Consider the following 14,273-nt stretch of genomic DNA (forward strand, 5'->3'; position numbering starts at 1 on the left):
AATCATTTTAGGTGTTCAATGATAATAAGCCGCACTTAGAAGTGAGATCAGAAACTAACGAAACCAGTGAAGGTCAGCCAAAATTGGAATTATATCCTGCATGTTAAGGGCTATGCTCCTGCTCACTCCACTAACCAACCCGCTGTCATTCCTCCCACATTAACACAGCAGAGCTCCCCCTTCCCATCCCATGCAACTACCAAGCTTGCTTGTCACATACCCAATCCTATTTCTGAAGCCACTTTGGTCTTCTGTTTTCACCTTCACCTCCATGTCCCCCCACATTTTGTGCAACCTTTCCTTGCACACTAACCACCCCCATGGTTAACTCCTGCATCTTCTTACTCCCGAACATTGCAACTACTAAGCATCCTTTTCACCTTCCACCCAGCTATGAAGCCACCATCTCTTCCTATTCTTCAGACCTTTTCATGCCCCTGCTTTCATCTTCAACCCTATTCACATGCCTCGTCCTCTTTTTTTCCCCTGCAACCCCTTTCATACCCCCTTTCCATTCCCCCTTTTCCACCCTCTTTTTTTCAACTCTCCTACACAGATCACTGCTATTTCCCTGTCTCCTTTACAGTGGTACCTTGGGTTAAGAACTTAATTCGTTCTGCAGGTCCGTTCTTAACCTGAAACTGTTCTTAACCTGAAGCACCACTTTAGCTAATGGGGCCTCCTGCTGCCGCAGATGAGGAATAGAAGAGGGAGAAGTTTAAAACAGAAAAAACCCCGCCCCTTACAGTGTTGCTCCCTTCTTGCTGTACTCAGTGGCAGAAGTTTGAGTAAAGTAGGGGTGGAGTTACACTGAGGGGTGTTCTTTTTAAAAAACAAACAAACCAGTTTTAACATAGAGAAATGAGCAGGGATGGGTACAACGCAAAAGTTAATGCAAAAAAGTAACACAAAACAGTGTTTTCCAACTTCCTTCTCACTGTACTCTAATATTGTTTCAAACTGCCCTTTAACCCCTGCCTTCTCTACTCAAACCTTTGCCATTGTTTAAAATCGCCACTAAGTTTCTCTCCATCCCTGCTTTATTCAAACCTCTGCTGTTCTTTAAAACTGTTATTTTACTCTGTGCCCTTTAGTGTTTAAAACCACCATTTCCCCCCTCTTTGCGTCCCTCCCTCCTCTCCCTATGCCATAGCTACTGCTGTGGCGCAACAGTTCCTTTTTGCTCCCTTTCGCTACCCCAACTTCATGCAAATCCAAGACTGTGATGAAACACAACCAATCCTCCAATGGAGGCTGCGTGATGACAATCTTACTTATTTGCATTTATTTTTGTAGGAAAATAGAAACCTAGTTTTAGGGTGCTTCCAGACAGGTATTTAATGTAGTATTTATTGTGTACTGCTTAATAATATTTTTACAAAAACGAAGTGGTTAACACGAGATATAAGTAGAAATAACAATGACATGTAAAAAAAATACACAATAGCGTTCATATGAGCAACTAAGTAGAAACAGAATTAAACTATCTCATAAGTAAAATGGGGCAGTACATGAGGCAAGAAGCTTCAGTTGCAAATGCAGTGTGTCAGTACAGGGATGGATCTGAGAATGGTAACCGGAGTCTCACTTACACAGTTGAGGCTAGTAAGTTACTATAACCAGCCAATGGCAGGGTTGCCTTAATGGCTAAGGTCTTGTCTTTGGGGCTTGAAATAAGAGAGGGGGCTTGAATCTTATGATGTCCATGTATAAGTGGAACAGTCATTAGCTCATGAGCCCTCCAAAATCTGTTTCAGATAGATGGGAGACCAGAGCAGATCTAGAGGACACCTGGGGGAGAAGGGGAAAGCCGGTTACTCTACTTACACAATCTTGGATTTCACCCAATTAAATTGTCTTTTTAAACTGAATTGTTGTGCGAAAACATTCAAAGTGACTATTGAATTTACTGTTCTTTTCAGCATTCTATATCATAAATATCAATATTTATACATCTTGAGGAAATGTCAGGTTTTGCATCTTAAACTTGGTGAACCTAAATAACTCCCAAGTCTGGAAAACACAGCCTGCTGATTAAAATCCCAAGCTGTCCTGAACTCATTAAAATGCATTTTAATTAACATTGTGTGCCTGTTACTCTTGCTGTTGGCTGGTGGGCAAGATTCTTCCATCTCCTTGGATACCGAAGATAGTGACTTCATCATTGCCCTGAAATAAGGTGGTTCCATTGTGATTCACAGAACTCGACTTTTTGTCTTCACGTTTGGACTCTTGAACTCTCTCGATGTAGCCTCTGAAACAACATTTGATGGAGTACTTGAAAACCAAATAGGTGAGTTCAATTACATTTAAGATGATGCACAAGGAGGACGTCACCACCACAATGTACAAGAAGACTTTTTTCTCTGTGGGCTTGGAGATGTAACAATCGACCGTGTTGGGACATGGACTCATGTCACATTTCACAAGGCGGGGCACGTTGAATCCGCCGTACAGCTTGTAAAACAAAAAGAGGAAGCCAAGTTCAAATCCTGTTTTGGAAATGAGACTGATGAGATAGGTGCATAGCAACCCTCCATCCATGCTTCCTGGGTCCTTATACAACTTCTTTCTGTGTCTTTTTTCCCTGCTTTCTCGATAGGCGACGTGGAGAACGACAAGAAGGGATGGGGTGGAGACCATGATCAATTGTAAGGCCCAAAGCCTCACCTGGGAAACTGGGAAAAAGTAGTCAAAGCAGACATTTTCACAGCCAGGTTGCCTAATGTTACACTCAAACTCCTTCTGTTCATCCTTCCAGACTTGTTCTGCAGCCACAACGTAGACAAGGAGGCGGAAGATAAACACAATAGCCAACCAGATTCTGCCGATTCCAGTTGAGTATTTGTTCACCCCGCTTAGGACATCACGGAGGAATGACCAGCTCATTGCTTCCACTTCAGAAAGGGGCAAGGAACTGTAACAAAACAAATACACAAAATGAGAATGCCCTCACTTTATTTTTATTTACACAACACACAGGACATCCAAACTGAATTACATTACTCGTTAGATTGTAAAAGTGATGTTCAATCCAATTGTACAATAATTCACGATTATAATTGGTTGTTCAGGGGGAACCAAGTGCTGGATTTGAGTTTAAATTCCATCTGTAAACTGGAAATAACAAAACTTTCCTTAACTCCTCTCATTAGCTCCTCCCATTGGAATGCAGATGCCAAGGGTATTCTTAGGTGCTGGGAACAGTTCATTATCACCCCATACATGAATATATATATAACATACATGTAATATATATAACAGGGATGCAGGTGGCACTGTGGGTTAAACCACAGAGCCTAGGACTTGCCGATCAGAAGGCGGTTTGAATCCCCGCGACGGGGTGACCTCCCGTTGCTCAGTCCCTGCTCCTGCCAACCTAGCAGTTCGAAAGCACGTCAAAGTGCAAGTAGATAAATAGGTAGCGCTCTGGCAGGAAGGTAAACGGCGTTTCCGTGCACTGCTCTGGTTCGCCAGAAGCGGCTTAGTCATGCTGGCCACATGACCCGGAAGCTGTACACTGGCTCCCTCAGCCAATAAAGCGAGATGAGCACTGCAACCCCAGAGTCGGTCACGACTGGACCAACACTCAGGTAACGTATGAGGCAGTTCTTTTTGTCATGCATGATTTTAAAGAATAAAACCAAGTTCAGATTTGGGAGTTGTAGCCAATGCTAGTAGTTCCAATGACTTCAGTCTCCACTCCTCCCCAGTGCCACCCCCAAAACTGCTCCATATGGTACCCCAAGCCTCAGGAGCTGGCTTTGGAGGGTGCATGGGGTGCTGGAGGAGACAGAAGAGGAATCTGAAACTCTGTGGCATGCATGAAAGTACATGGCACCATCAGAGCTGTAGCACTGGATAAAGCCCTCTTATTATTTTCTCATGTCCATAATTTCTTTGGTCATTCTAGATTTGACTAGTATGGTTACCTAGTTTCCAAACCAGTAGTCTTACTAAATTCCCCATCCGCAAGTATTTGCTTAGGCCAAACACACAGTGTAACGGTTGGACTTGTCAAAGGCTTCCGGGGTGTAGAGGGCAGATCCAGGTCTGAGGGGCCCTACAAGTACTTGCGGGGATAATTATGATAATTATGAAAAGACTGATAGGGATGGTTAAGGTAATAACATATAGTACCTGTAGGCCTCCTTGTACTTCGGTTTACATAATACAGTGGTACCTTGGGTTACATACCCTTCAGGTTATATACGCTTCAGGTTACAGACTCCGCTAACCCAGAAATAGTGCTTCAGGTTAAGAAATTTGCTTCAGGATAAGAACAGAAATCGGGTTGCAGCGGCGCAGTGGCAGCGGGAGACCCCATTAGCTAAAGTGGTGCTTCAGGTTAAGAACAGTTTCAGGTTAAGAACAAACCTCCGGAACGAATTAAGTACTTAACCCGAGGTACCACTGTATTTTATACTATTGTGTTCACGCTTGGAGATATTTTTGATGAAACGGTATATAAATCTGACTAAGTAAATGAAATAGGAATTTGATAGCATCATTAAGTGTCTACAGAATTGCTTGATGATGACCTATTATTTACTATTCATTAATCTACTCCTGCTATCTGCTTTCATGTCATTTTCCATGTTTTCTCATAGCAAGAACTCCTTTCCATTATCAGACTTCCCAAAATATGAGCAAGTGAAATGGCTGACAGGTTCTAGCCTACAGCTCCTAGCATTAGCATGAGGGAACAAATGATCCCCCTTCCGACTCTACAATTCTATGATTCTCCCATCCTTGCTGTATAGTCTGCAGAGTAGACCAACTTTCAGTTCCACAGTTTTGCTGATAGGTGGCACTGTTCTCTCACTTTATCATTAGTCTGTGTTACTTTCTCTTGCTGTATCACAATAAAAGGCCCCAGAGCAGCATCTATTCTACTATAACACCTGTCAAGTCATGTACTGTGGAGTCGAGGCCTTGATTCAGAACAGATTGCTGCAAATAACAAGGGGGAAACAGATACAAGGAGAGAGCGCATCATGGCAGGATGCATAAAGCCCATCACACGCGGAGGCCCTTTGCATCAGTGGAGTGGAAACTTTCTAAATCTTATTTATAATCAATTAAACGTAAAGCACAGATGGAGCCTGGATATATAGCCAGCCATGCAAATCCAAAGAACTTAATTAAGTCAAGGAACCATTTCTCTTCTAGTAACTCCTTAAGTTGACCTTTAATTATCTGTTGTCATGCCTGCCTAGATAGCTCAGTTGGTTAAGAGTGTGGTCTGATAACGCCAAGGTTACAGGCTTGATCCCCGTATGGGACAGCTGCCTATTCCTCCATCGCAGGGGGTTGGACTGGATGACCCTCGGGGTCCCTTCAAATTCTACAATTCTATGATTTTACACACTCTCTGGGCTGTGGATACTTGAAAAAGAAAAGGAGGATTCTATTAAAGTGATTGGAAAAGATTCTAACAATGATTCACAGAACATCACATGCACTCCGTTGTTTTAACCCTGCCTCCTGACTTCTGCCAACTTTAGCTCCCCAGGGTTGTGAAAGCTACTCATAAGGATTGAGGAAGAACCTTTAGATAAGGATACTGGAGGAGATCCTGACCCCAGTGCACATGCACAGTGAAATCACTAGATGTGCCTTCCGCTAAGAGAAATGAGCAGGCTGCTGGTGGAAGGCAATAGGGTAGGAGTGGCTAACCTGTGGTCCTGCAGGTGTTGTTGACCTGCAAGTTCCATCAGACCCAGTCAGCATGGGCAAAGGTCAGGGATGAAGGATGTTCAGCAACATCTGGAGGGCCAAAGATTAGCCTTCCCTATGGAATACATCCATGAATACAAGTCTCTCCCACCCCCCATTTTTTAAAGAAAGCTCATGATGGGGGGGAATTCAATGAAGAAGAGGAGCAGGTCAGTGCAGGACATCATCATCATCATCATTATTATTATTATTATTATTATTATTATTATTATTTCAATCAGCTGCAAGGTTTGCACCTTTTTTATAAACTACCAGCTTGCATCCAAAGTAGCCTGTTCATGGAAGGCAATATAGGCTGTGTACATGTGACATTTGATTCTAGATTCAATAGCAATTGGGTAGTTATTTATTCTACACAGTCCACACACAATCTAGATATATTGCATGTTTTTTTGCTCCTGAAAAGTGGGTTCATAGAATCGTAGAACTGGAAGAGACCATGAGGGTCATCAAGTCCAACCCCCTGCAATGCAGGAATCTTTTGTGCCCAATGTGGGGCTGGAACCCACAAGCCTACAATTAAGAGTTACATGCTCTACCAACTGCGCTATCCTTTCCCAAAAGTTCATTGCAGATTGATTCTGCATTACCCCATAGTGCGCCCATTTGAAAATGGATGCAGGCAGTCCCTGCAATTGGTGTGTGTGTGTATCCACACCCGTCCAATGTCGTGGTGGGTATGCTGAGATTGCAGTCATCATGTGCCTTCTTTATGCATCTGGGGCATGTGCAGAGTGGGAAAGGCATGGATAACCTAATCAAGGAGAGGGTTTTTAAATGTGTATCAGGTAACCACAACCACACTTGTGGTTCTAGTAGCAGGATCTAGTAGCCTGTTGAGGAGAAGCGTGAACAATTGCAAATTGAGAAAAAAACATTTTTTAAATGCTACGCTACAAACAGGTTAGCATGTATACAGCTGTAGACTACATCACTTCCATGCATACATTTCTGTAGAAGATCATTTCTTTATCATTGGTTTATTTATTACATTTTTATCATGACCTTCCTCCAACCCATCGGCTACCCTCACCCGGTTAAGCCGGCCAGTCAAAGCCATTCCCAGGGTGTGGCCGCCAGTGGCGTAGTGTGGGGGGTGCAGGGGGGCCGGCCACACCGGGCGCAACATCTGAGGGGGGGGGCACGCTAATCTAGTGGAAGAGACTCGAGTGCTAAAATCCACAGGTTAGGGGGCGCAAATTACTTGCCTTGCCCCGGGTAATGACAACCGACGCTACGCCACTGGTGGCCGCTGTCGCATGCTGACAGCTTCTAGGAGCCACAGGTGAGAGCCGAGTGCAAAGTGGGGGTCAAAGGTGGACAAATGACCCCAAAAAGAGCATGACATGTCCCCCATCGGAGGTACTACCCCTCCCCTAACCCCCTATACCCCCTTCAGAAGCATACAGTGGCATGAGAACATTGCCATCTTGGCTAGTAGCCATTGATTCCTTAGGTCTATGGAACTCTGAATCAAAAACAGCACTGTCCACCAAAATGGGAAAACACTGACAGGTAACATGGAGTTAAACATTAAATATTCCACAGCAGCTGCCGCTCCCATCATATGAAGAAATGTAAGTAGACTTGTCATTTGATGGAGGCTCTGGAGACTGCTTTACTCTTTACGGGTGATCATATTTGCCATGGGTACTGTTGCAACACACAACGCAGAGAACACTGGTCACATTCCAGGGGCATGTATCAGACTGGGGCACCCAGTGGGTCTTTTCCTTTCTCAGCACAGCAACATTGCAAGCAAGGGAGTGGCTGCTGCATCTGTGCTTGTCTAGCCTGGCGGTGAAAAGGTGAAGCATGTGTGCCACAGGGATATACAATACCCTCATTAGGGTTAAGGACATAACAGACCAATCCTGTGAGTTCTTGTATGAGCAAAACAGCTTGTAAGATCAGGTGTTATGACAGAATTCTGCTGATTAGCCTTCCCTTCCTCCTAAAAATTTTAAAACCATTGCTATGTAACATGGAGAGAGATCCAGCAAACATCAACCCTTTTCTGCCTACGTCTCTTTGCCCTTTCCCCCCCAACGTGCCCCCTCTGTATGTGATGGCTATATACACTCCACACACCTAAAGCACATTGAAAGGGCATAGCTTCCTCAAAGAATCCTGGGAAATGTAGTTTAGGGTGCTTGGAATTGTAGTTATTTGAGGGGTGAACTACAGTTCTCAGGATTCCTTGGGGGGAAGCGATGCACTTTAAATGTATACACGGGAGAGAACCAAAACATTGAATGCTTTCATATATGTTATTACCTTAACATCAATCTGTTCATAATTATCAGTTGTGAAATTCTATCCTGCTAGTACTTAATGCTAATACTTAGGAGAAGCCACAAGAACCGCTTAATAAGCTAGATTCAGGTAAGTAACAGTGTTGGTCTGCTGTAGTCGAAATAAAAATAAAAATAAATTGTCCAGTAGCACCTTATAGACCAACTAAGTTTGTTCTGGTATAAGCTTTTGTGTGCATCTGAAAGAAGTGTGCATGCACACAAAAGCTTATACCAGAACCAACTTAGTTGGTCTATAAGGTGCTACTGGACAATTTTTTTATTTTTTTATTTCCACATAATAAGCTGTTCAGCGCAATGTCTTGTCAGGAACTAATTGTCTTTATATTTTATAATGGCCTTTAATGATCATGTACATTGTGAAGTCCCATTTGCTTTAAGGCAGGCATGTCCAAAGTCCATTTCAGGGGCCTAATCGTGCCCACCAGTCAGTTTAATCTGGCCCCTGTGGCAGTTTATCTCCTGGGGTAAAATCCTAAATTTTCCAACTACAAAATTGGCCCTCAAGCATGTTTGCTTCATCAAATCTGCCCCTCTTTGAAAAAAGTTTGGGCACCCCTACTTAAGGAAACTATCCCCTTGGGTAGTTCAGTAGGTTCATCATCAAAAGAACTCCAGCAGATGCAAGTTCTCCTACCACAATGCAGGAACAGCTTATCTTTCTACCATGTTCCCTCCTAAATCATTACCAAAGACACAAAAGCTCTACCCCACATTGCAATGGCCTCCATCATTCCCATACCTGAGGAAGGTGCATTTCACACCAGCCTTCAACAGGGGATTCACATCAGACTCTTCATCTTAGACATCCTTTGCCAGCCTGCTGCCCTCCAGAGGATTTGGTGCCACAACTTCCAGTGCTAGTCAGACACCAGGTTGGTGGAGGCTAATTCTTACCTATTCCTTCCTGGAGCTGCCCTCCTATTACCTTAGTTTTACGTTTGCATTATTTCTCTTTCGCTTCCTTCTCATTCTCCTTTTTTAAAAAAGCTGACACGGTGACCTAAGGCAGGGTGTGACCCACCCTAGGTAAGGTTGGTGGTGATGCACTTGTAATTCTAAGTGACATGGCCCCTATTAAATTTGCTCCTGCAATACAGGATTAGCCTTTTTAATTCTCACTTTGTCTCTTTATACTTAAAAAAAAAAATGTTTTTATTGAAAGATTTTCATGGATGACAAAGTAGATTTCCTGCACATTCTTGGCTACAACTACTAATTCAATCCTATCCAATCTCATCATATTTTCTGGTTAGTTAGATTGGAAATATTTTTTTCTTTTGGTGAGAGTTAATAGAGTGTAAAGAGAGTCCCCAGAGTAATAGATAAGCAAATGGTCATCTTTACAAACGCTAACACTTTTTAACAACCAGCACAGTAAAAAATGGAGAAGGTTTCGGGATCCAAGCTTTAAGTCCCTCGCAACTGACCATTACAGAGCGACATTTCTTCTTGCTACTTATGATGGCAAAACATCCACTCACTTCCACAGCCAGCCTCCCCCCCCGCCCCCGACTCCTATTCCATGAGCATTTGTACATTTCTGAGCAAAATACTTTTGCTTGGCTGTATTCTGTTGCTGCTGATGCTGCACTTAAGATTTTAAAAAGCTGTTATACTTCCATCCTGTTTAAAAAGAACACACATATACGCACACTTTATCATAAGTGGAAAACAGACTTACCTTGTAGAGCAGCAGATGGCTGTCAAAAAAAAGCATGCAGCAGGTTTCTGGTACCATTAAAAATTAATCATTTGCTTTCCCAGAAACGGAGTTTTACAGCGTCAAGCGTTGAAAATGGAGTATGATGGTTTCCTAGGCAGTGTAACCTAAACAGGTGTAACCTGATCATTTGTTCAGGCATACTATTCAAATGAGGGTGTCTAGAGGAGTATCAGGGTAAATAGAAACTAAGAACAAATGCTTTAAGCCATATATTGCTGCTGTGCTGTATGTATGCACACACACAGTACATTCAGATTCCCAAGACTGATGTATAATTTGGAAATTCTCATCAGACAGCATGGTATAGTGGATTGTGTATTAGGCCTGAGGCAGGGCAATAGCTCAGGGGTAGAGCATCTCTTTGCATGCACAAGGTACAAGGTTCAACCCTGGCATCTTTAGGTAGGGCTTGGAGTGTATGCTGCCTGAAATCCTGGAGAACCATGGCAAATCAGCATGGCCAGTGCTGAGCTAGTGGCCTGACTTGGTGGAAGGGCAGTCTCCAACGTCCTTGTGTCAGCAATGAAGCTCACTTGGTGACTTTGGGCTAGGCACACATTCCTAGCCATTAAGACACTGTGACACAGGAGAAAACTGCTCTGAGTCCATTGGAGGAATGGTGGGATCCCAATACTACTAAGATACACCCCAACCTCTGTTGTTGCTGCCATGCATGTGTCTTGAGAGATAGAATGGAGTGTGCCTCCGAAGTCAAACCGTTAGCAACACCAAAGTGACCTGTCTGGGGCGCAAGCCTGGGCAGTGTGTGTGGAGGTCCTGGGATGCCAGATAACAATGCGGTCCAAAGGGAAGCAGAGCAAATGTTTGGCACCAGCTTGGCTGCAGGAGTTGCCAGAAGGAGGCACACAGGGCACCATCCAATTGTCTTAGGGACTGCACTCTGGTTCTGTGTAGGTTTTACTCCCTACATTATCTTCTCCTGAAGATTCCCCACAAGGCAGCAGAGGTTTAGGATCTGAGTGTTTCTTCTCTATGCTTAAGTTATTGTCATGCCGATCACTGTGGGCTTCCCATCCCACCAACCCACCATTCCGATTGAAAACAAATGTTTGGAAAGTCTGCTTAATCCTCCTCTCTTTCTAAACCCAAAGCTATCTAGTGATTTTGATTCACTACCCTAAAACTACAACAATCACCTTGCTTCAATTTTGTTTCCTGAAATTTGCATCTATGGAAAGCGATTTATAAATGGCAACAACGCAGCTGGCTTCAACTGAAGCATTCTTTTCGGTCCTGGAGGTTTTGCTGAACATGATTAGAAGGGACCGGTTGGTTAAAGGTATACAGGTTCCAAACAGTACAAATTGAGAGCATTTGCAGATGATTTAGTATTGACGTTACAGGAGCCAGAATCTAGTACCAAAAGGGTTTTAGAACTAATTCAAGAATTTGGTCAAGTGGCAGGATTTAAACTGAACAAGTCAAAAACTAAGGTGTTAGAGAAAAACTTAACACCGATTGAAAGAGAGAGGTTTCAGAATGAGACAGGTTTAACCATGGTCAAGAAAGTGAAATATTTGGGGATTAATATGACAGCAAAAAATGGGAACTTATTTAAAGATAATTATGAAAAATGTTGGATGGAAGTGAAAAAAGATTTAGAAATTTGGTCAAATTTGAAGCTTTCCTTGTTGGGTCGAATTGCAGCTATAAAGATGAATGTTTTGCCTAGAATGTTGTTTTTGTTTCAAACATTGCAGATTGTGGACAAAATGGATTGTTTCAAGAAGTGGCAGAAAGATATTTCTAGATTTGTCTGGCAGGGCAAGAAGCCCAGAATAAAATTTAAGATATTAACTGATGCAAAGGAAAGAGGCGGATTTGCCCTGCCAGACTTTAAACTTTACTATGAATCAGCAGCATTCTGCTGGCTGAAAGACTGGCTGCTTCTTGAGAACACAGACATTTTGGACTTAGAAGGTTTTAACAACGTTTTTGGTTGGCATGCATATTTCTGGTATGACAAGGTTAAAGCACATAAAGCATTCAAAAACCATATTGTCAGGAAAGCATTGTTCAATGTTTGGATAAGATACAAAGATTTATTGGAAAACAAAACCCCAAGGTGGTTGTCACCAATGGAAGCGAAGGCTCAGAAAAAGCTCAATATGGAGGCCAAATGGCCGAAATATTGGGAAATTTTGGAACAGGAGGGAGATAGACTAAAACTGCAGAGCTTTGAGAAACTAAAAAACAAAGTGCGAGATTGGCTTCACTATTATCAGATAATGGAGGCATATAATTTGGACAAGAAAATTGGCTTCCAGGTGGAAAAATCAAAATTAGAAACAGAACTGTTAGAACCCAAAACTAAGATTTTGTCAAAGATGTATAACTTGCTGTTGAAATGGAATACTCAGGATGAAACGGTGAAATCTGCTATGATTAAATGGGCTCAAGATGTTGGACATAACATTATGTTTGCTGACTGGGAACAGTTGTGGACCTCAGGTATGAAATTCACAGCATGCAATGCCTTAAGAGAGAATATTGTGAAAATGATATACAGGTGGTACATGACCCCAGTCAAGCTTGCAAAAATATATCATTTGCCCGATAATAAATGTTGGAAATGCAAAGAAACTGAAGGTACATTCTTTCACCTTTGGTGGACGTGCCCAAGAATTAAGGCTTTCTGGGAAATGATCTATAATGAAATGAAAAAGGTATTTAAATATACCTTTCTGAAGAAACCAGAGGCCTTTCTTCTGGGCATTGTCAGCCAATTGGTGCCAAAGAAGGACAGAACGTTTTTTATGTATGCTACAACAGCAGCAAGAATACTTATTGCAAAGTATTGGAAGACACAAGATCTACCCACTTTGGAAGAATGGCAGATGAAGGTGATGGACTATATGGGATTAGCAGAAATGACTGGCAGAATCCGAGATCAGGGAGAAGAGTCGGTGGAAGAAGAGTGGAAGAAATTTAAAGATTATCTACAGAAATATTGTAAAATTAATGAGTGTTAGAATGATGTTGGATTGAAATTAAGTGGTTTCCAGCTGTAATGCTTTTATAATGGTAAGGATTTGCTGAACTAACAATTTGGGGTGGAATACAAAAAAGGGAGGTATGAGGAGGTCCGGGAAACAAGTTAAAAGAAAATAAGTAACTGAAAATTTATGTGTGTGTTTTTTTTAAAAAAATCTTCTTTATTCTGTATTTTTGTTATTTTGTTTTCCTTTTTTATTTTATTGTAATATTATAAAAAATCTTAATAAATAGCTTATAAAAAAAATCAACTGAAGCATTCTTTTAATGGGAACTTGTTTTCTTCTGAAGTTGACATGTGCTTCCTACGATTCCAACGCAGACACCCTCTAGTTCTAATACAATACCTTTCAAAATTGGTGGACCTTGCTTCTGGGAGGGAATCCCATAGATTATGTGCTGTATGCAGGACCGTAGCTAGGGGGTGGTGAGGTGGGCCCCTGCCAGAGGTGCAGGCAAGGGGACGCACAAAATTGGCTAAAAATATGTCCATAAATACGTCTATAAATAAAAATACTGCATCGTAAGAAAAGGTTTTAAATTGAATGGGTGGAGGGGGGGGTGCTGGAGGAGAGTTGGAAAGAAGAGTTGATTTGTTCATGGCTAGGGGGCACAATCTGGATGGTTCAGCCAAGGGCGCAAGATCACCTAACTATGGCTCTGGCTGTATGAAGAAGTGTTTTATCTGTCAGCCCTGAATCTTCCAATATCTGGTTTAACTGGATGTTCCCAAGTTCTAATATAATGAGCTCTATCCAGTTTCTCTGCACTCAGCGAGATCTGACTCTGTCTACACATTACTACTTACAGAACAGTTAGGTGGTTAATTTTCACAAATCAGATCAAAACTGGTTTCGGGGAAATTGTACCAAAAAGCTGTATTTCATCAGAAACGGCCAGATAGATACAGGATGCTGATTGTGGCTAATGGGCTAATGTCATTCCAAACCAGCAGTGGAAGTGCACTGGGTGCAGAATAAACAGGAATGTGTATCCAGCCCAATGCAGTTTCTGATGTCTCAAAGCATCACAAGCGCATCATCTACCAAGGAACAAATCCTGATATGTAGGAGTGGCTGCCTGGATTCTTGCTGCAATTTTTAAAACCTCTCTAATTTAATTTCCTATGTTTGGTAGAAATCTGACTCTAGGGAAAGTTTTTGGCTCTGGGATGCAGCCATTACTTTGCAGCATTGTTGAGTATGACTAGACCATATTACAATGAAGGGAACAAAACACTATTTGCCTACCGTGTTCTCTTCCTCTGAGATGATTCATTCTGTATTTTAAGGTGAACAATTGCTTTAATCTTTGCTGACAAAGGGCAAGGTCAAGCAATCTAATCCACCTGCTTCTTACAACAGATGATAAGATGGAAACAGCAGGGCTTTACTTCTGATACGATCTTTCATTTTAAAAATGTAAGTATTCACTACAATTGCTTTTTAACATTACCTTTTTGAACTCTCACACATATG

At 42.2% G+C, this 14,273-nt stretch overlaps 1 protein-coding gene across 1 annotated transcript; it reads right to left on the reverse strand.

The window, feature by feature from the left end:
- Window positions 1-1,331: 1,331 nt before the first annotated feature.
- Window positions 1,332-9,879, reverse strand: GJB7 (gap junction protein beta 7). Its single transcript, XM_053381413.1, has 2 exons — window positions 9,739-9,879; window positions 1,332-2,917 (listed from the first exon to the last, which is right to left on the reverse strand). The coding sequence occupies exon 2, from the start codon at window positions 2,887-2,889 to the stop codon at window positions 2,095-2,097; it is 795 nt and encodes a 264-aa protein (XP_053237388.1). The 5' UTR covers window positions 2,890-2,917; window positions 9,739-9,879; the 3' UTR covers window positions 1,332-2,094.
- Window positions 9,880-14,273: the final 4,394 nt, after the last annotated feature.

This window comes from Podarcis raffonei, chromosome 3 (assembly GCF_027172205.1).
Source record: "Podarcis raffonei isolate rPodRaf1 chromosome 3, rPodRaf1.pri, whole genome shotgun sequence".
NCBI classification, from domain to species: domain Eukaryota; kingdom Metazoa; phylum Chordata; class Lepidosauria; order Squamata; family Lacertidae; genus Podarcis; species Podarcis raffonei.

Coding starts and splice junctions, on each gene's coding strand:
- GJB7 (XM_053381413.1), bottom strand. CDS start 2,889: ATGAGCTGGTCATTCCTCCGTGATGTCCTAAGCGGGGTGAACAAATAC.